Raw genomic sequence first — 25698 nt, forward strand, 5'->3', positions numbered from 1 at the left:
AAAGCGACATTCAACTGATAGCAAAAGAAGAAAACTGCCGACCACATGACTTCAGGAAGCTGATGTGATAGAGTGCATGTTTGTCCTCCACATATTATAGGGCTACGTGTCAGATTAAAAATGAAAAATATGCAATTTAATTCATTTTTTAGAAAAAAAAAAAAGTTTGAGACATGGGTTTTGAGGCTTGACATATTTTTAATGTTCTAGCTAGTGCTTGTCTTATTTTGTTGAGAATCGACATAACTAGTCTTGACGAAGCAAAGATATTGCATATATCCGGATGATAAACGTTACTTCGATAAGCAAACAACGTATAATTAAAACAAAAAAATAAAATACAAAAGAGTTAGAGCTGGTGCATAAGTAAATACATAAATAACCTGAAGAGCTGACGATTTCATGGCAGACCAACGATAAAATATTCATCCTGTGAGAGGGAAGATTTCTTTCCAATGACTCTTTAACAGATGCAGATTCTTAGCTTCACGGACGAAAATTAGTTGGCTGTAAAACTTATATACGGGATAATCTTGGGTCGTTTATTAATTACAAGAATATAAATTCTGATCTTTAAACATAAAGTAGAGGATCTCCCTTCCTGCAATTCTCTGTAGGAAAAAAAGAAGGAAATCTCACAGTGAGATTGGTGAAGAGTATGGCATATTATTGGTCACTGTATATTCCAAATTTGGAATACTGTTGTCTTCTGAAACCCCCTTCCCCTTCATGATCCAAAAGGGAAAAAAAAAAAAAAAAAAAAAGAGAGGAGATTTTGGAGAATACAGACACTTGTCTCATTCAGGGAACTTTCTGTAAAGCTACATGTTACTATAGCAAGAATAAGATATACCTTGTGTTCACCTTTTCCAGATCGTAAGAAGTATCAAAGGGAAATTTCTAACCAAAGTTTTGTCCTACGTTATCCGGGATGCGAGTAAAATCTCCAACATCTATCTAAAATTCCGTTGATCTATTCAAAATACGAAAGGAAACAAAAAATATCTTCAAAACTTATCTCAAATCTTCGTTAATGAATAAAATATACAAGTTAAGAGTACAAGATCAACACTGTTTGGTTATCTTCCTTGAGATATGGCCAAGGAGGAGGAAGAAGATGGGTGAATTAGAAATTGTGTTGTGATCAACCTTGTCCCATGTTAGATCTCAACAATGTTCCTGAGATGATATATAAATACCGCCAGTCCCGTATATCCTCACCTTGTCTTATGAATAAAAAGCCTCCTTTAATTTAAGGTTGCCTCCTCAACTAGCCAGCAATATTGGCTCCTCTAATAATGACCGAATCTCAAATCTTCCAACCTTCTTGGTCGTATTTTCGTCATGACAACAACTTGAATTCAATTCTGGATAATGTTAGAGAAGATGGATTTTGCGGGGGTGGTGAATATACCTGCTATCCGCTCCCAACATTAATGGAGGAGAGCTATCTTGAAACGAGTATGCTCCAAGAAAGGTGCGCGAATTTTCCAGTTCACCTAGATGGCGACATGGACATCACCACGGAAGATGTCCTGGTCTATTTCCAGGATCCCATCTCGATTGACGGTGAAATTACCGACGTCTCCATGTCTCTGGAGGAGAGCAAAGGAGGTAATTGTATACACAGTTGTCACCAAATATCCATGCCATCATCATCAATGATATCAAGCCATGCTGCATCATTGGACGTGACATCCATGCCGTCATCACTGGTCTTGCCCGCAGAAGGCGTGGAGTTGGATAACGAGCTTGCCGTGTTCCATTTACTCATGGCTTACGCGGAAGCCATGGAAATGGGACAAGAGGAGCTCGCGGAAGTGATCGCGAAACGCATCAGCGAGAAAGTTAGTCCGGTTGGAGATACCGTGGAACGTCTATTGTATTACATGTTCCACGCCCTGGACAAGCAGTCGGACTACCTCAAGCAGGAGTCCGCCAAAAACTTCTATCAGGCTTTCAAAGCATTCTACCAGATTTTCCCAAACGGAAAGTTCGCTCATTTTGCGGCCAACTTAGCGATTCTCGAATCCTTGCCCGACGATGCAGATACCATACGCATCTTCGACTTTGACATTGGAGAGGGTATACAGTGGGCTTCCTTGATCGAGGCCATCGGACATCAGTGCCGAGAAGTGACACTGACGTCGGTGAAATTCGCGGAGGGGGAGGATGCCGTCATGGATGCAAATCCCTTGACCATGTGGAGGTTTGAGGACGCAAAGAAACGGCTTTCGGATTACGCAAGGTCGTATGGCTTAAAACTGATGGTGGACGAGGTGGAATTAGCTGATCTTGTTGGTGAGCTCAAGAATATTAGTAATCGAAAACAGGGATCATCCGGGAGAAGACAATTCTTAGTGTTCAACTGCATGGTTGGACTGCCGCATATGGGCAGGGTAAGGAGCAGAAGGGATGTCTTTGAGTTTTTACGAGCATCTCAGAACTTCTTGCAATTAGTACATGCCTCTGCTGCTTGTGGCAATTACAAGGGCGGCGTCATTACTTTTGGTGATGGAGATGCCTGGGAGAAAGTCAGAAATACCTCTACTTACGGTTCATTCTTGGACGGAAATATGGCACATTACCAAGCCCTGTTGGAGTCGATAAAACTGAACTTCCCGAGTCATCTTGGGGAGGCAAGAACTGCCATGGAAAACCTATTCGTGGCACCATCTGTTTCTTCTCTTGCATGGGCTGAAAAATGGGAGGAAAGGAAGAGATATGGTCAGCTGGAAATAGGATTTGGGTTGGAGGGTCTGAAGCTGAGCCGAGAGAGTTTGATGGAGGCCAAGGAAGTTGTTAGAGAAGGTGAGAGTCTATATGGGGTGAGGATACAAGGTGAAAGCCACAATGAGATGGTGATGGACTGGAGGGGGACGCCCATGGTTAGAGTTTCTTGCTGGAGAAGTTGAACAAAATTGGCTAAATTTTGAAAAAAAAAAAAACACAACTGTAATGAGTGAGAAAATTAATAGCCAGGAGCAGGAAAAAAATATTTGTTGACACATACTGTACAAATGATTTGTTTCCATTGGTTAGTTACGTTGTATGTGTACATGGAAATCATTCAATTATACAAATGATAAATATAATTTTCATAGACTTCAAATCAATTAATTGCATGCTTCCATAATTGTTCTAAGTTTTGCTAAACCTTTTTGATGATGCATATATCCATGTAGATTTTATTACGTCTTAACTGATAGATTTGAGCTCTATATCGATTAAGCTTAATTAATGTACATTTACAAAATTTTCCTTTGACGAAAAAGGAAACTGTGAATGAAATATATGGGGATCTGTTAGGTCTTCTGCTAGTTGATATTCCAGAAGGTGTTAGGGTCTGATCAACTAATCCCGATAATGTTTAAATCTCAAACAATTGTTAATCTGTACTATAGAGCTAATTATCTCTTCATTGGTACAGTAATTTCGGTTACAATACAAAAGGAAATTGTGATGTTCACCTGGCCAAAAGGATATGTGTGCATATATATATATATATTGAATTTGCGGCTTGTCTTTCGACTCCTCGAAGATAAAATGAGGACTGTGGAGGACCTGAGGTTTTGGAGTTACGTACATGTTCGTTTAACTATTCAACGATGTAATGTATGTCGTTCTTGTGTTCCTTTCCTTACCTCGTATTCTAACTATTCAGCTGCCGGATGGAGGTACAAATACAATACAATTGACTCGGCCTTTTGGGACTATAACATTTAATTCTCTCTGTAGAAAGGGAACCACATTAGTTCGTGCCTGCCCGGTTAATGAGAGAAGATCGTCAGAGTAAAATAGAAAATAGTTGTGGAGCAAAGTATAAGATGCCACCGCAGTATTACTATTACGCGGAAGCCCATAGTTAACATAATCTGTAGCATGCCTTGTCAGAATTAGCCATATGTCAGGATTGTCTCCATAAGTCAGGTGAAATCCTACCCTTTGAAACAAGATTTCTGAAAATATCTTCCTCATCCCCACTTATCCCTTCACTATCCTTAGTTGTCATCAGGATCAGATGTCAGAGCATCCTGGTCATTCTCGGAAGCTAAAACCTGATAAAAGGCACACGAACAACTCAAATAGGCATCCACAAAAAACTTAACAAACCAGATGATTCTGTATTCTAGTTCTAGGCACATAATAATTGAAAGCGCGGAAATGTCAAACATTGCAAAATGACTCCAAGAGCAATGGTTCCCGCAGTTCTCAAATCTCACCGGAATGGTGTTAATGATAAGTAGTTATAAGTAAAGGCCTCCGTGTTTCTTAGCCGAGATACTGATTAGCACTAGTTAAAGCAAGAGCTAATAGTTCTTGTAAGCCAATACGTATCTTTAAAAAATTGTGATCAAGCACTCAAACTAACCAAACATTTGTTAGGTCAACGCCAAACACTTAAACACGATTATATTTATCCCCCTCGCTTACAAAACAGAGAAGCCATGAAGTTACAGTAATAAAGGTTGTTCTGGGACTTGGTTTCCAAATTCAAGAAACAATAATTTAATCTCCAATCAAGGACAAAGTCGTACATTGACAAGGGTCAGAGTCATGAATTTTGACTTGCAGCTCATAACTAAATTAATTCATCTTCTGAGTCTTTATGGTGAATGATCTTCAGTAGCTTCCTCAATAAATATAATTTCAGCCTGCCAATCTGTATCAAGATTCTTGTTTGGATAGCTAACAGTTTCCACTAAAGCAACAGTTATCTATCATGACAGAACCACATGCAATATCCTCCTCTATAGAAGCAAAAGTTTTATTATGCATCTACAAGTTGGCACCGACCGGAGGCACCATCCATTCCTGTCAGAGATGATTACTAACATGCTCAACATGCATATACTTCACCCAAACCACAAGACATAAACATGTCAAGAGAAGTCTATATATATATATATTCCTTCACTTTGCTCAAGGTACATTGCATTTTTAGCAGATATATCTACCTTGGAGGAGGGGATCCAACTTCATAGTTGTCATATTTCTTTTTCATCTTCGAGAGAGAATTTAATTTCATAAAATAGAAGATAAAAATTACTAACCTCTAGGTCTGAAAACTCAAACCAAGGGCAGCAGTCCAAATTTTCACAGACAAAGACAACTGTTTCACGCACAAGAAATCCTGCATCTGCTTCCAGCATATCTAACACTTCATAAATTGAAGAACTGAGTTATTCCATGTCTTTGTGCATATAGAGGACTCCATCCACACAGTTTTTGAAGGGTTTTTTTTGGTTTACAATTGCCATTCTGTATCTAAGAGCATTTCCTGACAGAGTCCTGATTGGTGAAATCCCAAATCACTGATGTCTCTTTGAAAATAAGGACTTCAGCAGAGAAGCTAAAAACGTCCTTCTCAAGAAACCCAGAAGCTTGAACAAAGAGCCTCATCAGTGTTATAAATTCACGCCAACCCCAGTCCTTTGCAGCTTTGGAGTACCGATTTTGAGATTCCTTTGTGACAGATTTTTCATCCGACTTTTGGTTGAGAACTGATAATCATTGGCTCGCAAAGCAACTCCAATCATTTTTAGTATTTTGGGAATCTGTAACTTCAAGAAATACCGAGAGGTGGCAGGGTGGCTGAGACTGCCTTGATGCCATGAAACAGAATAGTATCATTACACCATGCAGCAGAGGACAAAACAAAATGTCAAATAGTACGATATAAGTTTGTGTAGGATAACAGGATAATTGTCTTTTAATCAATCACAAGCAGGCCAGGCATCAAACAATGTACAAAGAGAACCCTGGCTTCTAACTAGAAGAACACAATAAACAAAGTGTAGGATGGTGCCTATTAGGTATCTCTTTTGCAGGAACACACTGTAGAACCAACAGTCCAGAGACTAACCTCCCAAAAACACCAGATGTCAACAAATGAATATAGGCACTTGAGTATGGAAATCCATCAATGAGTTTCTTCTAACTCTTGATTAAGTGTAAATACCATCATTCAGTCCCAACAGGAGGAAATGATTTTTCATTGATGTGCTATACGTACTGCAAGGAAATAAACTCCATCCAGTCAAAGGGGTTTTCTACATTGTACTTTTTCTGGGAGCCTAATGAAACCTGTAAAGCAGAAAAATTGAAAAAAATGTAGATCTTTCAGATTCAATATTCTCTTTGCTTTTCAATGTTGAGGGTAAAAGGGAACACAAACAACCAATAGGTGATCGGTAACAAATTTGATATATTGGCTCATTAGTGCAGCATTCATGCCAATTAATGCACAACAAAGGGCATCACATACAAACTCAATCTCTATTTCAACAGCCTCATGGACATTTGATGAACCGTATGCCACTGAACTTACTTCTGCAACAAACTGCACATACATATCAGAGCTCATCTTGGCGTAGCAGCAGCTTCCTACCCAAAAGAGTCAAATATATGCGTAGAAAATTTACAAAAACAGGGGGTGATCCTGAAACTTTTACCTACTCATGAATCACATATGCAGTGTTACTCTAAAAGAGTTTTAATTCTTGAACCAATCAAAGACCTAAGAATGACATAAATGATGAGCAACCTGTATAACAGGCAAGCAAAGTCACGGTGAAGACCCTCGTCTCTTGAGATAAGCTCATTTGAGAATGTCAAGCCAGGCATCAACGCCCTCTTCTTAAGCCAGAAGATAGCACAAAAGCTGGGGAACAGAAAAAGGAAAGCCAATCTCAAAATACGCTTTAAAAATTGCCAAATCTAGTTTCCATGAGAAAAAGCACGGGTAGAGAGTTAATTAAAACATTCCTCCCTGATAAGAATATTCCCTCAACACAAGCAAAAGCTACAAGTCTCTCTGCAAATGAGCATGAACTGCATGAGCAGATAAGCATAATGAGCAGCTATTCAGGCAGAAAGACAAACATCAGTTGTGAACGTACACTATTCCAACATTAAGTTAAACAACCTAGAAGAATCAAAAAGGCAAAAAAAAGACATTAAACCAAGAGAGATGCTGTAGGAGGGACCAGCCGCTTGTGCTCCAGTGCCACCTCTAACTTCAAAATCCAGAGTACTGCAAACCATTCAATCAATAATTGAATACAAAATGGAGATGGAAAGCATAAAGCCCTCTTTGTATCAATACAAAAACGGAAAAGTAAAATTCAGTTGGAATGTGGACATGGGTGCTGCTACCTCCCTGCTACAATCACACAAGATCCAAGGCCTCAGCAATTGTTGGTATAAATTGCACAAGATAATATTATCCAGCAAGCAAATGTCTAAAATGATAAAATTCAGTGGCAAAGTATATATTGTTGATAGTGCCAAAGACAAGATTAATAGAAAGGATCAATAGTTTTTTATGCTTGTGACCAAATAAAGTTTCATCAGAATAGCAGGCCACCAGTACCTAGTGACCTTGCTGGACACTTACAGGACCCTTCACCCATAGACACTAGATCTGATCAATGAAAAGAATTTCATCGCCTCAGTAACCCACGTTTGCCGTACAATGACAGAAACCTCCACCCCATGACCCAAAACTCAGCCCCCGAAAACATAAACAAAGTAACTCGTTTTAATCTTCACCCAAAAGCTTCAAGCTGAAAATCCATAAATGATGATGAATAGCAGCCGACACTTAGAATATTACCCACAGACACGTCCAATCATCCCTTGAGTCCAGACAGCAGTTTCTTTGAGCTGTTCATCATCAGACTGTAGACATTCATTTAAAAACTCCATACACAATGCACGATCCTTATACAAAGTCTTGACGTTTGAACCAAGTGCATCTGCTATATCTCCCAAAACTGCTACAGCTGCTTTTGTCACACCTTCATCCCTACAAAACATGCGAAAGCATTAATTAAAAAATCTAAGAGAATACTACAAAAATATAGGGTGAAAAGCATTCTCATATTAATTAAAACATTTTGACCACTTGAGATTTGGCCAAACTATTCTCATATTCAAAGAGTAAAACACAACCCATTGACTTAAAGAATGCAGAACAAAAAGCTCCTTTATAGCAAGTAAGATATTAGCTCAAACCAAACCTCAAAATGAATTTACAACATAAATCGAAAACACCACTTTACACATTATGGAAAAAAAATCAATATGATCACCATCAGCTTTTTACACCTTTATCTCAGACAACGTGCAGGCAGGTGCACAAAACTGCACACAAACATAAAGAGGACACACCTTGCACAGGCAATACCACACACCTCAAGCAAACAAGCCCATGAAAAATGCTGAAAGTGTTAGTAACTCATAATACAAGTATAACACTATTAGTGATTCACCACTAGGCTTAACTCATTCTTGCAAATCTGAATGCACCTTAGCCGCATCTCATAAGGTCTATATGTAACCCTGATGCAATCACATACCTGTGGTGGTCTTTGGCAACAACTTCTATGAATTGCAAGAGATGAGGAGCATGGGGCATTAACAAATCAGACTTGGAGTTCTGAAATCCTTGCAGAATTCCAGAATAAGCTTCAAAGATGCTGCGTCTCAGTTGGTTCCCATAGTCCACCATCTCCTCATCACTATTGTCAATCTGAGCACACACTTCAGCAGCACTTTGCATCATCGGCAAAGCATAATTAATATACTTCTCAAAATTTTCTCCTATTGCTAGAGCAATGTCTCCAAAGCATGAAAATATGGGTGGCTTCACAGACCGATGTAGTTCACTGCTAGAGAGATCCTTGAGAAGATGCGTCATGATCCCATCACAGTATGGCAAAACCTTATCTTCCAAGGCACGAGAAATGTCACCAACAACACCCACCGAGATGGCGCAGACTTGGTATTCCTCAAAATTCTGCAGACCCATCTCCAAATATTTGTAAAACTCTGGCATATACTTTGCAAATTCAGGCCCGGTAGCATAGGCAAGCGCGCCTATAGCAAGCATAGCTTCTTCATGCACCGTAGAGCAACGGCAAGCAAAAACCTTAAGGAACAACATCATGATCTGATCAGCTGCTTGGATAATGATTGGTTTGGTTCCATCATCACTGCTTAGTTTCTGGATAATGACCTGAATAACACCACAGAGAGAAGCTTGAAGATCTCCTTGTCTTTCCCTATCATCTGATGTTATAATCTGAAGCTCTACTGTCTGCCCCAACTTAGTCATAATAACAGGGAGAAGTTGTGCAATGATACCAGATGTTTCAGTAAGGTTAGAGCACCTAACAACCTCATTCAAGGTCTCATAAGCAGAGGACCTGAATTTGGAGTCACTGCCATCTGTTCTATCAGCAGTCGCAATAAGACAACCAACAAGATCTGGAAGAAAAGGTGTGAGCTGAGAGGAGCTAGGTCCCGCATCTTCGTACCCCTGGGCAAGATAATAAATGGCTGCACAAACCTTCTCAGCTACATGTGGGGCATCCTTTATACTTTGCAACAAAACCACCACAATTCGCTGGAGATTAGAAGGAGTGATTACAGTGAATCCAGTTGCTGGGTTGTGCAGCAATTCAAAAATACGGCTAAGAGTCCATGCAGTTGTATCTTTCACATGGCTATTTACATCATTCATGGCATTAAGCAGAAAATCTAAGCCAGCATTCACCATTGGAGAGAGTTTCTCAATGCTGGGTCCCTCAATAATTGAGCCAAACGCATAAGTAGCCGCCTCACGGGATCGCCACTCTGGCTTCAGGATGTTAGCTTCAACGAAAGGCATCACCAGGGGTACGACAGCATCCCCTACAGTTCTTGCAATAAGACCAAGACATGTCCCACCAGCCATGGCGAGATTCCAAATCCCATCCTCCTGGTCCTGATCCTCATCCTGCTTTAGTAAAGTTTCTAACAACATCGGAACTAGAGTTGGTAGAGCCTTCTCAATGAAGTGTGAGTGTGGAGCAGTAGAGTCCTCACTGTTAGGGGCCTCATACTCTTGTAGCTCTATCTCTTCATCACAGATAGAGCTCCAGAACTCAACCGCTTGAAGGGCAACAGCCTCCTGATCTCCTTTGACCGCATTTGATGTGAGTTCAAAGATGGTTTGCATGTAGGGATCAAGGACCTCGTAGTATGTTGATGCAATGGATACAAGACATTCATAAGCAGCCTGCCTTATCTCAGCCTCTTTTGCAACCGCTGCTTCACAAATCACCTTCATGATATAGTTCCGCTCCATCTCATTCTCAAAGTTGGTTTGTGCAAAATCAAGGGCATTGTATAAAGCCCTAACTGCAGCAAGTCTTACTGCAGGATTTTGCTCAGTCACATTCATGCCCTGGACAACTGCAGTGAGGATAGAGTTTACTTCATCTTGCACCAGATCATGGTGAGATATCTCCTCACACACATAGCCAAGAGTCTCCAAGGTTGCCTGTTTGAGGGAGGCAGGCCTATGTGGCTGGGTCATGTTGACAAGCAACGAACCAATGAGTTCTGGCCATTCCTTACGAGGAATCTCTATAGAGGCAATCTTAGCAATTACTTGGGCAGCTGTGTGAATTGCATCCTGCACAGAGGACCCAAGAGTGCTCAGAAGCAGATTTTTGATTTGGGATTTGAAAGAAGAAGCAATTGTCAACCACTGCTGCACAAGGTGTTCCTTCCGAGAGGCCTCTTTTGCATCCAATGAGTTCTTAAGCACAATTCCAGCAAGTCTACGAGACTCCATTGGCTTACCCTCATTGGAGAGCTCAACAGACAATGACAAAAGGAAACTCGGCAAGTTCTGGTCTCGGAATTGAGTAAGGTTACTTTCTGCATCGGTTCGAACTTTTGCATCCGCTGACTGAGCAGCCAAAAGGATTTGAGTGATTTCCAAGGCCATTGTTCCTGCAAGTCAATAAAAATGCTAATGAGTATATTCAAACAAAGATGCAGCAAAAAATGAATGTAGAAACTAAAATACCAGGGTACGCCCCATGAAAAACCAATGACAGTCATAAACAACGAGAATTAATGTATGCTAAGTGAGGAAAATTTGACATTAAGCACACAGTATAAGGAATAATTTGATGTAGCAATGCTAAGTTTGAGCAATCGCAATATGCAGGCAATGCTTCTGTTAATCTGTAACTTAAAAAAGAATACAAAAAATAGTTAGCCTCATGAAGAGCAGCGCTCCATTCATATGCAAGAATAAATAAAGTTATCTGGAAAAACAGTTTCATACTCAGAAGGAATTACTTCTAGCACTTCCCTTGTGACCAAAACGTAGCAACTTCCCTAATTGCCAAGATAGATCTGGGGAGAAAGCCTCGAGTTTCCTAAAGCAACACTATTGCAAGCCGCCGCCGCGACGAACAAAAAACTAGTTTTAAAGCAATAATGATAATAATAAGAACAATCAATGAAGGGAAAGAGGCTGAAAGGGGGAAAAGAAGGTCCACATGAACACCCGTCGAAGTGGAAAGGTGAATCCAAGTAGAGATTGAATCTCAATCAATTAGGGATTCCTTTTTTTGAAAAAAATGTTAATGCCTATTGTCCCCTCTTCAAATTCAACTAATTCGCCGGCCATTACTTCATCAAGACGCAAAAACAAACTGATAAGTAGCCTATTTCCACCTGAAGGAAGTTTAAGCAACAGTAGCAATAAACCCTAGCGAGACAAAAAAACAACTAAAAATGAGGAGAAAAAACAGAAAAGTAATAAGCAGATTCGATTAAAGATGAAAATACACGCATCCAGACCCTATAGATGAACGGAAATTACCTGAACAAGGAAAACCCACAATAGGAAGATGGATAGATTTGAGTTGCTTAGGGCACCAAAACGAAGCAACCAAAAGGTCGAGAGTAATAAGAGGCCTTTTCTTTCTTTTTCTCTCCCGACGGTCAAGTCTTGAATCGATTCGTTGTTGACATACTCTATTATTATTATTTAATTTTGAGAGTAAAAGCGGATATTCGATGGGAGATGGAGAGCGGCAGGCGAAACAGAAGAGAGAGTGTGGGCGAGAGTTGCGTGTAAAAATTTCAAATAGGTGGAAGAAGCGGGAGGAAGGGCAGTTGAATTAAATGGGGGGCCCCAATAACGAGAGGGAGGAGAGGCAGTTAGAATTAAGGGATAATTTCAGAAACCTCCCTGAGGTTTCTAACAATTTCAATAATCTTCCTTAAAATTTATAAAATTACATAAACCTCCCCTGAAAGCTGAAGTTAAAGGCTGAAGTTAAAGGGTTTTAATAATAAAATTGGTCAGTTGAATTAAAATACTCCTATACCACTCCTCCACTGTAGTCTTGCACGTGTCAGGTCCTACCACGTGCTAGGAGTTGGGCTTTTGTTTGAATTAAAATTACTTCTCATGAGCTATTGAAGCCCAATTGGCTGGTAGTGAATAGACCCATTTGACATAACACGAGACTGCCCATGAGGCCCTCCAAGTTATACTTATATGCTAGTCCTACTCCTACTACTACTTTTTGTGAAAAGCAATTACTCCTAAAAGAAAAGAAAACCCAAAAAAAGAAAGAAAACAAGGAGGAATCTCGCATTCAGAATTATTCTCTAATTTTACTCCACAATTTGATGAATCCCTGATGTTTCTAATATATGTCATTTATTGCTTTTTTTTTTTCTTTTTAGGTTACTCGTTGTATTATGTCAACCAAATAGAAATGTCAAATCACATATTTCAACCATGACGAATTATTCACGTCAATAAAAAGAACTAAATAAAGAAGGAGTAATGAAGACTTTGAGCTCCCTTAAAACGAATTTTCTTCGGCCTAATTGGCTGTGGCTGCACTTACTTTCATCATCGCAATTCGCAAACGCAAATGAAGAGATTACTGCAATGCTAAACCGGTTGCTACTACACTACACTACACTACTATTTTCTGCTGCTGCCGCTCCACTGAGGTCTAGATGTTGCCAGTGCCGCCATGGCCGGTCCACCCTTCACCCCACACCCGCATGGCCTGGGTTTCATTCGCCAAGGCAACAAAATATCGAGGCCGCAGCCCTTCCAGGACGAATATGACCACGATTGCGTCGCAGTCCTAATAGCTCCGGAAGCTCTCCTTCTGCCGGCACCGCTGCTTGATTTAGGATGCTTCTTCCTCTTCTCATCATCTGAATTAATTAGGGCCTTGTTCAGGCTGGTTGATGATGATGATGCCGCAGCAGCCAATGCTTTGGCGTCCGGCAAAAATCGCTGGATCATAAAACTGGGCGAATGACAGCCTATGCCTTCCTCCATATCCCCATTTCCAATCCCAAATTTCCTCCTCAGTTCTTTCCAGGTGTCAACCGTCTCGACCGACTGGGCTAACGAGAATATGTCCAGCTCGTTCGACGAAACGCCATCACCGCCCTTCCAATCTTCGTGGGCCCCTACTCCACCGTCATCCTCCACGTCCCCCTCGCAACCATCATCATAATCATGCCCCCGCTCCGCTTCACCTTCACATGAATCGCGCTTGGGATCGGCTTCTTCCTCTGTTGGAAGCCATCGGCAGCCCGGCGGTGGTTTTGGAGGGGGTATTATTTCTTCAGCGTTCTCGCCGTCGCTTTCTTCACCCATCTCCTTGGGCTTGCCAGGAGTTTGCTCCCAAGAGAAAGGTATCCTCTCGAATTTATCCCAAGAAACGCGAACCGAAATTGCATTTTGCACATCCTCCAGTCTGTTGACACCAATAGTTCGCCTCGTCGATAGAAGTGGGGCGTTTAAGTTCAGCTTTCCTGCAGGCCACTTCCTCCTATTCAGGGCTGCTTTTTCTTCTTTTTCCATGTACGTATTGGCATATGTATTAAGCGAACGTACAGGCGAAAATAATTTTAGATGAAGCAGACGTAAGACTGGAGCGAACGATTAAAGATGAACTGTCTTAAAAGAGGTAGTTGCAGTGCAGGAGATATATATTACAGCTGGAACTATATATGGGTTTCTCGTGCAATCAGCTGAAAAGTTTCACTTAAAACGGTTCACAGGTGATGTGTTTGGGAAGGACCATTCATGAGCCATATGAAAATTACCCGCGTGGCCAAGTTAACCTAGTACTACAACACTACATGCAATGCAAGTAAACTAGGATATAGCAGTGCAAATAGTCTTGGCCGAGTGAACCTACTACATGACGATGACATGCAATGCAAGTAAAACAAGGACATATTGCCTTCAGTTTAACCTGACCAGTAGCCTGGAGTCAAAAATCAATATGACTGTAGAAGTCCATCTCCACAGGAAGCTTGCCATTTCTTATTTTCCTTTTCCCCTTTCCTTTTCTTTTCTTTGAACTTTGAAGAGAGTTATAGATTGCTCAGAATATTGCATCTTTAGAATAAGCAAAATGCTATAGCTGCCGGCAGATTCCAAATATTCTGCTTGTCCAACCAAAAGAAGAGTTTTTTTTTAAAAAAAAAATGAATTTACAAGTTTTAAGACAAGAAGCAAATTAAACCATAGAGCAATTCAGGTTTCACTAAAAAGAATTCTGGAGAACAGAGGGGATGAAGAACTAGATGCAGCATACTACTGCTACATTCTTGCTGCACGGCCTCTGGCCCTCCACTACGAACAGCAATTCTATCAGGTATAATGGGTCATGAAACTGCAACTGTTTTTGAGCTTTTGGTTGAGATGTGTTAATTAAGAGCACGGGAACAAGAGCACTCTGCTATGAAGTGCATGAGTTTGATACATCATTGACAAGAAAACTGTATGCTTGTATTTACAATCTGATCCATGCTAGTTTCTCTGTCATTTCTCTGATCTAGAAATTCCTCTAGCTTCTCCTGCTAGATGTATGGGCATTGACCATCTAAGCTGGATTCTTAAAAAGACAAATCCAGAAGATTAATGAGGACAATGGTGGCCCTTGTGCGACAAGAACAACAAGGTGGTGGCAATAAACTGATCCCCACTCAGGAGTCCATCAAGCAGAATCTGATAGTCTCTTGCTTCCTCATGTTTGCAGCTCATTAGCCCGCTCCCGTGTTTTCTGATACAGCTCCAGTGTATCAGCATGGTTGGGATCAAGACACAGTGCTGCTTCACAATCCCGGAGAGTGGAAGAATTGTCACCCATTGAGTCATGAAATGCTGCTCGGAGATGGAGCAGCTGTAGGTCTGGCTTAAAAGTTATGGCCTTGGTGAGCTCTGCAATTGCTTCAGCCTCCTTGTGGTCATCCATTAGAACTGGAAGGCATACGCATAAGCATTGGCAAAACAAGGCCATAACATATAAGCATAAGATTTAACAAGAAAACTGACCAAAAATAACTGCCTATGGTAGTTTGAATTAGAAAATTGCAGCCCTACTAAAGCTAGATAAACGCAAAATGTGTGATATTAGCCATAAAAGCTGAGAGGAAATCTACAATTGTGACAATACAACTCTGGGTGGTATATAGATTTTAGTAATTTTGACATTGGGAAAGAGTAAAGGAGGGTATGTTACATAATACCAATTTAAGTGGTTCATGGAAGTAGTGATTATTTACATTAAAAAAAAAAAAAAAAAAAGAGTCGCTGCATACACGCATTTGTTTTTGCTGCCTAGACACTTGTTCCAGGCCTAATTACGAAGAGAAAAGAAAATTGTAATCATACAAAAACAGAACAGCACTTCGATGTCCAACTGCTCTTTTTTAAGTGAATAAGGAAGACAGGAATTATACTAAAAGTTTGAGTCACAGTTTACCTGCTGCTCTATATCTGTATGGATATGTTCTCAAGGGATCTAACTGCGTTGCCATGCTTAGATCACTTTTAGCCATTTCACCATCACAATATTCTGAGCGTTTTTCATATGCTGATGCATTATATCTTGCTTTTTCAATCAACTTAGTCATCTCATCATATGCAGCTTTCCGCAAATTTTTAAGATGGTATACCCGTGCTAATCCTTGATGAGCTCTTGTATGCTTAATATTTAAAGCATTCATGTAGCAATCAACAGCATTATCCAGCTTGTCAACATCTACGTAGATACTTGCCAGATTACTTAATGCCTGCAGAACCACATGGTTACGCAGTGGAGTAATATATTGCAGCGAAAAAAAAAGAAAAGAAAATTAAAGATAATGCCGAGACTAAGACTTACTTGTCCCTTCCTCAGGCCATCTGAAGGGCACCTAAGAGCTTCCTCCAAAAGTTGTATAACATATAGTGAAGATTCGGCGTCTGGATTTGTTTCAGACAAAACATAAGCTTTTAAGAAATAGGCTTCAAATGATCTCTGCATAGAGATGGATTCCTCAGCTTTAGCTATTGCTTCCTCATGATAACCTGTGTCATATAAAATCCATCCTTCATAAATAAGCCTCTCATGCTCAGACGTAGCAAGATTTCGCGCCATCCTCAGACTTCTCATTGCAGCCTTGTGGCAATTTAACCTGTAAGATTTGTGAAAATCAGGATTTGTTTCAAATACGCAGCAGAAAAGGGGGAAAATATGTTAAAATAAAGGAACAAACAAATGACTCATGTTATGATCTTCTACATTCTACAGCAAAAAAAGTCAAGGAATGAAGCTGCTTCTCTAATAGCACCGTTGAATAGAATAGGAGGGCAGCCAGAGACCACCAAAGTTCATCTTGAGCCACTCAAGATAGACAAAAAAACAACGCTCTAACATAGATTGGTCATAGACTCATAGTTCAGAATGCAGCATGGTACTCTGAAAAACAAGTTCCTACGTACTTGGCATGCATGGTGATCAAATTAAGGAACACTGCCTTTCACAGCAAACAAGTAGAAGTTGCTTAATACAAAATTGGCGATCTTTTTCATGTAATGTAAATCTTTAACAAAGATCGATGATAGTCAGGGTGGAAAATATCTTTTAAGCTCCTGCACATGATAATGACAATAAACACTCACCGTAGAAGTAGGAGAGATTGTCGGAATCTCAAGAGGCTTTTTCCTGGGTCAATAGTCAACATATGATGTACCACAGCTAGTGATCCAATATCATCTACAGAAGACCATCTGTCATACAATTGCATCCAGCAATCAGCTTGACTCCACTCTTGAACATGATGACGCAGGAGCTCCACCAAATGGTCACCCTGCATCTTTCCATGAAACATCATGTAGTGGGGATTTAAAGTTAGAAGTGCTCGAACATCTCTTAGGGCTCCTTCATAATCCTCCATGGAAATTAAAAACCAAGCACGCAGCTCAAGGAAATCAGGAGAAACCTTGAAACCAATTATTTTGTTGATCTCTGAAATAGCTGCCTCAAGCTTATCCTCCTCCTCCACCATTGAGACAGACCTGTACTTGTATGGATATGAAAGAGTTGGATCCAATTCAGTCGCTGTACTTAAATCCATCAGTTTCTCTTTTCCATTACAATATAAAGATCTTTCTTGATACATCCACCCGGATGGTGTGTGATCAGAAATGAGGGAGTTCATCAACTTATATGCCCTATATTTGTGACCGCGCTTGTATTTAGCCCTTGCAAAACCAACGGTGGAGTAAACATGACCAGCATCTACAGCCGCCCTAAACCATTTCTGAGCATCCTTGTACTCTTTCCTTTCAAGCATTACGCATCCCAGCTGGTGGAAAGCAAGTTGTTTCTGCCAGCATTCGCTTGCACATTCTCCCAACCTTTCTAACAGCATCACCGTTGTGTTTGACTTTATGTCCTCTTCCATTGAAATCTGGCTCAAAAGATTGTAAAGCAAGAACGACGCATGTCCCACCATAGCCAGCCTTTCCTTGGCATCAGAATTGCAAAAAAATTTCATGACATTTGGATTGTGCATTGAGCTTGGGAGTTCCCTCAAGAACACCTGCAAGCAAGCTGCCACCAGGAGATGTGCCGTCTCCTCCAAGCCGTACTCGATAAGTAGCATGGCACTCTCCATATCAACGACCAGAGATGCCAAATATGCATCGCAAGCAGACTTCATCTCCTCACAGCAGAACATGTTAGCCAACCCTAGAAGTTGCAAGACAGTATCTTCATCAAAAGAATCCACGGTTTTTATCCTGCTAAACACCTCTGCAGCCCTCATTGCCTTTGCAGATATGCCGTTCTTTGAAAAATTTATTTTCTCTCTACGTGATTCCATGAAGCCACCATACAGCATTGCCCAGAATGGTCTCGAAAGCGATGAAATCTTATATCTACTACACCTGATCTCATCGTCCCCAATAAAAAACGACATGTCCAAGTCATCTTCATCAACCTCCTCGTGATTCCATGACGTTGAGCATTCCTCGTCTGTCGCAGCAAAATCGTCATCCTCATCTTCCTTTGGACTCCTAGTACACCTGCAGGGATCATGGATTGATTCGGGATTGTAACCTGACACCAATGAAGTCCTAGGGCATTCCATGCTTCGCCCACAACAATCCATTGCCGATATCCCAATAAGCTCATCCTCTCTCCTCTCAAACCTCAACCAGGTGGAGAGTACCACCTTAGAATGCACATCAACGGCATGCTCCCTGGCCAACCTCAGGCTCCTCCTAAACAATTTCGGGTCGGGCAACCCCTTATACATTGCACATTGCTCAAGATACATTCCTGATTTCTCGAATTCGGAACAGGCCTGAATTCTGGTATAAAGATCAGCTAAGGCTTCCACAAAGTTGACAAATTTAAGATTAGGCTCGATGTGGGGCTCAATGAGATCAGTTTGGGGGAGGCCATAAATCGCCAAGGTTTGCTTGACGTTATCAGAATTCGCATAATTATTGGGTTGGAAGTTTTGAAAGTTGCGATTAGATTTGGACCTGATGGAGTTGACCCTGAGGTGATCATGGATGTGGTGTAGGAACTTCTCCCCTACACCACCAGTTCCCGTATTTGTGGTGGTCCCGGCGAATGGATTAAGGGCGTATATTTGGGTGCCCTTGCATCCATCTATCATCTTCAGGCTACGCATTGTGGTAAAAATGTTGTGCTGCATCTTTCCTCAATCCGCAGAAACAGCTAAAGACAGAATGCAAATTTATTCAGAAATGCATTTTCTAAAATGTCCCAAATGATGAAGAGAGGGAGGGATCAACAGTTTTACCTGCGACTAGACAGAGAGAACCCGGGGGGAGGACGCGACAGGTAGAATGGAAGAAACCAAAACAATGGTGCTGCAGGTTGTAGGTGTCTTAACAATCGAGGGTTGTTTCCCGATTTTTCTCTGTCTTTTCTTTTCTTTTTTTTCCTTCCTAAAAAAAAAAAAGGCAGTGCTGGGTGGAGAAACAATGGAATGGATTTTTTTTTTTCCCTGTTTGTTTGGCTGAGTTTATTTTGACGATGTTGATGATGGGGTGGTGGTGGTGGTGGCCGATAGAACGGCCACAATGTACTCTCTTCCCCCTCTGTAAATAAGTTATAAATGCAACTATAAAATGGATTACAGGTGAGAGGTTCTTCACTTCTTTTCCGCTTTCCTATCCAATTTTTCTTTTCCTCTTTCTCCTCTACAATTGTTTCGTACATAATTGTTGTGTTTGGGGCTAAAAAGTACCCCAAAAAAATAAAAATAAAACTCTCTATAATTTGATGTATATAAACTTTAATTCCCTGTAATTTAAAAATCTAAATTTAATCCCTTGTAATTATAATCAAAGTGAAATTTTCAGATTTTTTGTTAAATTTAGCAGTCAAACTTTTCAAATAAACTTATTGTTGAATTATACCAAATAATATTTCACTTGCATCATAAACACATTTTACAATCCATCTTTTTATATTTTCAAATACTTTTTTATCTCACATACATTACATCACAAAAAGTGATACAATAATTATTTCAAATAATATTTTAAATAATACTCTATATCCAAACACACTCATTATAAAATCACCCCTCAATATTCTAAAATTTTTTTTTTTAGTGTAAATTATGAGTTAAAAATTAAATTTTAGAGAAAGCTTATATTCGTCTCGTCTTCAATGCTATTTGTCGGACTGTTACCACTATAATAAAAAAAAATTTATATTTGCTCCTGTGATTTATTCTTCCGAGTTCCGAACGTGATTTGTTCTTGTATTCTTTTAAGATTTAATATAAGTATTTTGAATTTTTTGTCATGGAATTAGCAGTTCAATAGATAGCATTGAAGACAAAACAAATATAAATTTTTTTCTAAAATTTTATTTTTACCCCAAAATTTTTTAAAAAAGTATAGTTTGCCTTCAAATTTATTTAGAATATTACAAAAACCTTAAATTGAAAGATGATTTTTGTGGTTTTTAAATAATTACATTGAAAAAGTTTGACTATTCTAATTTGGCTGTTGTATAATCTAATGATTTCACTTTGATTATAACTATAAGAAATTAAATTATAGGTTTTTGAATCAAAGAAAGTTATAGTGTACATATTTTTATTGGAGGGTGTTTTTGTATTTTACCCTTGTGTAGTAATAGTACTGTTGGTGGGGTGTATAGAAATGCGTTAGAAATGGGCAACCAATGAAGGAAGGAGCCCAGTTGGGCGAGAGCCTCCGCGCACATTCGAATTCCGAGTAAACATTGGTGGGATGATGCTGGGCAGTCTCTCTCTCCATCCGTAGTGGGATTAGTTGGGGTCGTACGGTATTATCAGTCCATGGACCCAGATACCCACTGTGAAGACAAAAAAAAAAAAATGAAGGAAGGCCTGTCTAAAGTCACTGTGCACGGCATTCCTCTTTCTATATATATATATATATATATATTATTTATTTGTCGACCAGCATCTTTTGGATATATCACTTCATCATGTAATTTTTTTTCATATCACTTTGTCATGTAATTGAAAAAATTCAAAAAGAATTATTATAAAAATAAAAAACAAAAAAGGATGATGAGATTATGGATTTGTTTTGGTAGAATATTATTTGGAAAATGTTTTTAGAATGATGTCATTGCACTTTTTGTAATTTTAATGTATATGAAATATAATATAAAATTTTAATGATACAGTAGAAATATTTTGGATTCAGTAAGAGTATTTTTTGGAAACATTTTAATGATACAGCAGAAAAAATTTATAGTTTTCTGTTCATGCTACTCCAAGCCGAAAATCTACTAGAGTATTTTCTGTGAAAACAATTACAAAGATACCAATGACATGCAACTCTATAACATTCTATCCTTTCGTTGTTTAGTCTAAAGGAGCAAGCAAGTCGAGTTCAACTTGAGTTTTATTATACTCGAATTTGAACTCGACCCTTACTAGCTATATTTGAACTTGAGCTCAATCTCATTGAGTTCTAAATTTTGCAACTCAAGCCCGAGTTGGAGTCGAGCAAGTCATAAATCCAGAAATTTCATGTTTTAAATCGTCAAAAAAGGGAAAAAAAAAAGTTTACAAAGCCAAAAAAAAAATCAAGAACATCCAGAACCAAAAAATATATATATAATTTACTGCATATTCAGATTCATGGGAACGCAAAAGGCCCACAAGAAGGTTCATTGATGCCAGCGTTCTCAAGAGTCCTAATTATCACAAAGGAAAAGACAGACGAGGGAATTTGGAGCTATACATTGGGTAATTTTAAGAAGGATATACAAGTAATTTTATAACTATAAAAAAAAAAAGATACATTGATATGTATAAAACTCGATAAGGCTCGTGAGTAACTCGAAGTTATGATTTTGGAGCTTGAATTCTACTCAACTTCTTAATCAAGCTATTTAAATTCAAAGTCAAATTCAATTTGTTTTCAAGTCGAGTAGAGTATTCTTCGAGCCAAGTACGGAGCTGCATTTCTTTTATGAAAAGAGACTGTTAAATTATTTAAATTAGTTCAAATAATATATCATTTTAAAGACTTTTTTTTGTCAATTTAAGCGGCAAATACACACGGTTACCTAAGGTAATTTCACCAATATACTCAAAAGGCAATTGCTGACTTCCAAGTATGTCCATGGACCTTAAGTACCACAAACACACGCCTCTCAGAATCGATGTGGGAACGGGGAAAGGGACTACACAGGAGTTTTAAAGACTTGAGGTGGCTAAAATATCCATACTTGATAGTATATGATATCCTCTTTTTCCGTAATCGGATTGACTATCAGAAACAGGAGCGCTCCAATTTAATCGAAAATGCCCAAGTGGTCTTAAAAAAAAAAAATATATATATATATATATATAGGTAAATTATTTAAATTAGTAATTCCCTTGGTGAATAATATACTACTTATAATATAAGCAAAACTGACTTCTGCTGCGTGTCAGTTCAGCATATGTTATGGGACTAATCAATCAAGAATTGTTATACTAATACTAATAATATCACATTGAGAAATTCAGCAACTAAAACCAACGCCCCATCCCCACCTCGACTCTCCTGAGAATTGTGCATGATGAAGAACGTTTCTTTAATCAGAACGTTCTATTAAGAATAGGAAAACAAAATGAATGCATTAAGAAAAGATAGAAAGATATATAGATTGAGTAAAATTGCATATAATGTTTTGCAGAAACCCGGCCCAAAATAAGTACCAGTACTTTATAGTAACGTAATAAAAGAGAAACCAAACTATATATTTTTGCTCAATGATTTTATCAATTTCTGTGTACGTTAACGGGTGCCGGGAAGGGGAACATAAAAAAAAAAAAAAAACTGATGCCCGGGAGAGATTTCTCTCTCTCTCTCTCTCTTCCCTTTTTTTTTTTTTTTTTTTGGTTAATTTATCAAGATATTGTTCGTGTTAAGCAATTTATTTTTTTAGTATGTAAAATGATTCAAATGGTTCTGGAGGACTTCAACAATTACAAGTTTGACCTAGAGTTGAGTGGATGAGATTGATAGTGAGACACGTATTTTTTTTTTCTTTTAAAGAGTATCAGAATATATTATTGTATTTTTACGCGTTATTGTTTTAATGTGTAAATCAGTTGTGTTAGTATGTAGACTGTGCCATACAATTGGAATTGATAATTTCAAAAGGAGTCGCAGTCAAATTGAGAGATGCCTTGTCGTGGTGGATGATGATATATCTGCAGCTCACCCAAAATGGTGTGCTTGTTCCGTGGATTCCATTTGTTTCCCTTTTTATTTTTTGGTGGGCTCTTAGGCGTATAGCACCTGTTTCGACGCGAATCGCGGGTTCATTCATTCTTAGTTCTTACCCATACCATATGTACGCTATATACTCCAATAATTTAAATATATATATATATATATATATATAGTATTATCCTCAGCTCAGTCGCAGTCACCACCACTCCATGGCTCTAATTAAGGTCCAAAATTACATTTTTTTTTAAAAAAAATTAAAAATAAAATCCATCCAGTTGCAGTGGCCGTTGAACAGAGATGCCAACGAGTCAGTTAAAAAACAAGAAGCTTTTACTTTTAGCCGTCTCATCCAAACGAAGATCTGACAGATTAAGGAGGTGCTGCGAATCTTATGATCCGCTGCTGCCTAAAAATTTCTTCCACCCAAAAGGCATCAGTGACTTTGACTAAAGTCTCCTGACTCTTTTGAACTTAACAGGATAATGTATGACTATAACCACTGGGCCAATGGCTCAGTTGCCATCAGGGAGGACTTTAAGTCCCTCTTGAGCTGTAGGTGAGGGCTCAAATCTCACTTATAGCGAAAAAAATCTAAAGGTTGTGTCATAACACTCTCTTGATCTAGTTGGATCTGTATATCCACTAGTCCCCTACCACAGCCTCCTTAGGCTCCCGCTCCCGCTCCCCTTAGATTAGGATAGAGTAGGTTATACAAATGTATCGTTGCTGACAAAAAAAAGAGATAATATATGACCACGAGTCATATAAAAAAAAAAGAAAAGAGTCACCACGAGTACTTTGTACTTTCTTCTCTAACGAATTATCCCTCCTCCTGATATGTGTGTGTCTCTTCTGAGGTCCATTCCATCATGACAGCTAAAATGGTGGCACTGCTGTTGATCTATCATCTATCACGGACTTCTTGAGTTCGGGTAACTTTTGAAAAGCGCCTTCATATCAGTAGTATTGTAATGGGGGTAGTTACAAGTCCAGAACTTCGTTGATTCATGTTGTCTGTCTCTCATATGGGATATGATGCTTCATTAGGAGGAGTATATGTATACTGACTCTGACTCTTAAATCTGATTTTGTTGAGTTCAATCAATCATCCGGTAAGGTAAAGGGAAACATTTTTTTTAAAGAAAGACTGATGCCGTCTGGAAAGATTCATCTGAGTACGGTGTGAAGTGTTAGGTCAACCCCGCAAGACAAGGTTTAATTGTCAGTGTTGAACACTGTAACAAACGGAATCCTGGGAATGTGTGTTCCCTAATAACGCGGGGGATCTTTGGCATTATACGTATTTGAGAATGGATCAGAATGAGGATGTCTGTCTTTTTTTTTCTTTTTTTTTTTTTTTTAAAACGCTCTGCTCCCCGCAAAACAAGTCCGAATCTATCTATAATACTACTACTATATAGTCAGTACTCAGTAGTGTGTGTCTATATATATATATATATATATAAATTTATATATGTGCATGAGGCTTGTGGACGCCCCCCATACATCGCGTTCTTTTCTACTATTCATGTGCATGCTGCTAGTTGATGGATGCTACTAGTCTAGCAGCATGCACATGAATAGTAGAAAAGAACGCGATGTATGGGGACATATATATATATATATACACACATATATATATATATGCATATATGTATTTATTTTATTTTTCTGCCTAATGTGAATAAAGAAAAAGAATAGTACAGCACAGTTTTTCAACGAGATAATAATAATAATAATATTTTTTTGGCTACTAATTGGTAGGTGGAGTTATTCCATTCTGTCTAAGTACAATGAAATATTTCAAGGGACTGATTATATTATATATCGCCAGCCATGCGTATTGAACGTATCAGTAGCCACAAAAAAGAACCGGTTTTACGGATCGATTCCACAAAAGAAATTTTGACGTCATTCCCATTCCCAAATTTATACTATACATATAAATAGGTGGGTGGTCCCAAGACTTGTTTCCTGATCAAATGAAAGGGACAAAAAGAGCAAAAGTCTACTTTGAACTTACTTGGACTCGTTAATAATCAAAACAGAAATTTCTTGGCCTTCGCATTATGCGTCGTTGAAATTAGTGGAAGGTCTGAATTTCAATGGAGTTGAACTGGTCCAAAGTTTTCTGCAGTCTTCCTTTTTTTTTTTTTTTTTTAAATAAAAGGGACTATATATTAAAACAAACTTAAGTTATAGGTACAAAACGAGGGAAACAAATTCCCTTAAGATCTGCATCTACTAGACTTCCCAAAGCATAAGGAATACTTTCATAGCATACAAAATTCATATTGTATGTCTATTAATTACATCCAAATAAGAAAACTGTGCCTTTGCATGCTACATCCAAATTTGCCCTTCTAACTATCGTTAATAATCCCTTCACAAATAGTGCATACTCTCTTGGAATGACAACAATCTTATCTGCATTCTTAAAATTCAAAACTACGTCAGTATTTGTTTATAAGCCAATGGCTGCAGGGTTTAATTCTACAGGAACTGGACCCAATATATGTATGATATCCGAGTGATATATATGAGCCTAATTTCAAATCATGTTCCTTCCATCCACTTAAAACCTCATGTGCATGGATGCCCATATGCAAAGATGTACCAAGTAGTCATTCGTCATACATCATCGCATAAATAATTACATACGCTAGAGAGAGAGAGAGAGAGAAAGAGAGGTCTTCCCTCCCTCTTCCTTTATTGTCAAGGTCTAGGGTTCCATTTCCCATTTGTTGTACGTAGCAACTGTAACTCGCATTTCTTGAGTGAGGCCCCCCTTACATGGAAGACTCATGCTAAGAAAG

The 25698-nt window shown here is 38.9% G+C and overlaps 4 protein-coding genes across 4 annotated transcripts; 1 reads left to right on the plus strand and 3 right to left on the minus strand.

The window, feature by feature from the left end:
• Positions 1–1298: 1298 nt before the first annotated feature.
• LOC113772808 (nodulation-signaling pathway 2 protein-like) lies at positions 1299–2915 on the plus strand. Its single transcript, XM_027317287.1, has one exon. The coding sequence runs from the start codon at positions 1299–1301 to the stop codon at positions 2913–2915; it is 1617 nt and encodes a 538-aa protein (XP_027173088.1).
• A 4362-nt stretch (positions 2916–7277) lies between these two features.
• LOC113776189 (importin subunit beta-1-like) lies at positions 7278–11895 on the minus strand. The gene is made up of 3 exons (XM_027321296.1): positions 11672–11895; positions 8364–10788; positions 7278–7810 (listed from the first exon to the last, which is right to left on the minus strand). The coding sequence occupies exons 2-3, from the start codon at positions 10781–10783 to the stop codon at positions 7615–7617; spliced, it is 2616 nt and encodes an 871-aa protein (XP_027177097.1). The 5' UTR covers positions 10784–10788; positions 11672–11895; the 3' UTR covers positions 7278–7614.
• An 898-nt stretch (positions 11896–12793) lies between these two features.
• LOC113772813 lies at positions 12794–13693 on the minus strand. The gene has a single exon (XM_027317294.1). It carries the CDS (start codon positions 13691–13693, stop codon positions 12794–12796), a length of 900 nt encoding a protein of 299 aa, XP_027173095.1.
• An 869-nt stretch (positions 13694–14562) lies between these two features.
• On the minus strand, positions 14563–19171 carry LOC113773174 (ethylene-overproduction protein 1). The gene is made up of 5 exons (XM_027317748.1): positions 18943–19171; positions 16787–18857; positions 16008–16299; positions 15606–15915; positions 14563–15100 (listed from the first exon to the last, which is right to left on the minus strand). The coding sequence occupies exons 2-5, from the start codon at positions 18832–18834 to the stop codon at positions 14868–14870; spliced, it is 2883 nt and encodes a 960-aa protein (XP_027173549.1). The 5' UTR covers positions 18835–18857; positions 18943–19171; the 3' UTR covers positions 14563–14867.
• Positions 19172–25698: the final 6527 nt, after the last annotated feature.

This window comes from Coffea eugenioides, chromosome 6 (assembly GCF_003713205.1).
Source record: "Coffea eugenioides isolate CCC68of chromosome 6, Ceug_1.0, whole genome shotgun sequence".
NCBI lineage: Eukaryota > Viridiplantae > Streptophyta > Magnoliopsida > Gentianales > Rubiaceae > Coffea > Coffea eugenioides.

What these genes read in the sequence shown, in the direction of transcription:
- LOC113772808 (XM_027317287.1), top strand. Translation starts at nt 1,299, where the DNA reads ATGACCGAATCTCAAATCTTCCAACCTTCTTGGTCGTATTTTCGTCAT.
- LOC113776189 (XM_027321296.1), bottom strand. Translation starts at nt 10,783, where the DNA reads ATGGCCTTGGAAATCACTCAAATCCTTTTGGCTGCTCAGTCAGCGGAT. An exon ending in GTTGCCAAAGACCACCACAG is followed by an intron (nt 7,811 to 8,363) that starts GTATGTGATTGC and finishes CATGTTTTGTAG; the next exon opens with GGATGAAGGTGTGACAAAAG.
- LOC113772813 (XM_027317294.1), bottom strand. Translation starts at nt 13,693, where the DNA reads ATGGAAAAAGAAGAAAAAGCAGCCCTGAATAGGAGGAAGTGGCCTGCA.
- LOC113773174 (XM_027317748.1), bottom strand. Translation starts at nt 18,834, where the DNA reads ATGCAGCACAACATTTTTACCACAATGCGTAGCCTGAAGATGATAGAT. An exon ending in CAATCTCTCCTACTTCTACG is followed by an intron (nt 16,300 to 16,786) that starts GTGAGTGTTTAT and finishes CAAATCTTACAG; the next exon opens with GTTAAATTGCCACAAGGCTG. An exon ending in ATACAGATATAGAGCAGCAG is followed by an intron (nt 15,101 to 15,605) that starts GTAAACTGTGAC and finishes TATGCCTTCCAG; the next exon opens with TTCTAATGGATGACCACAAG.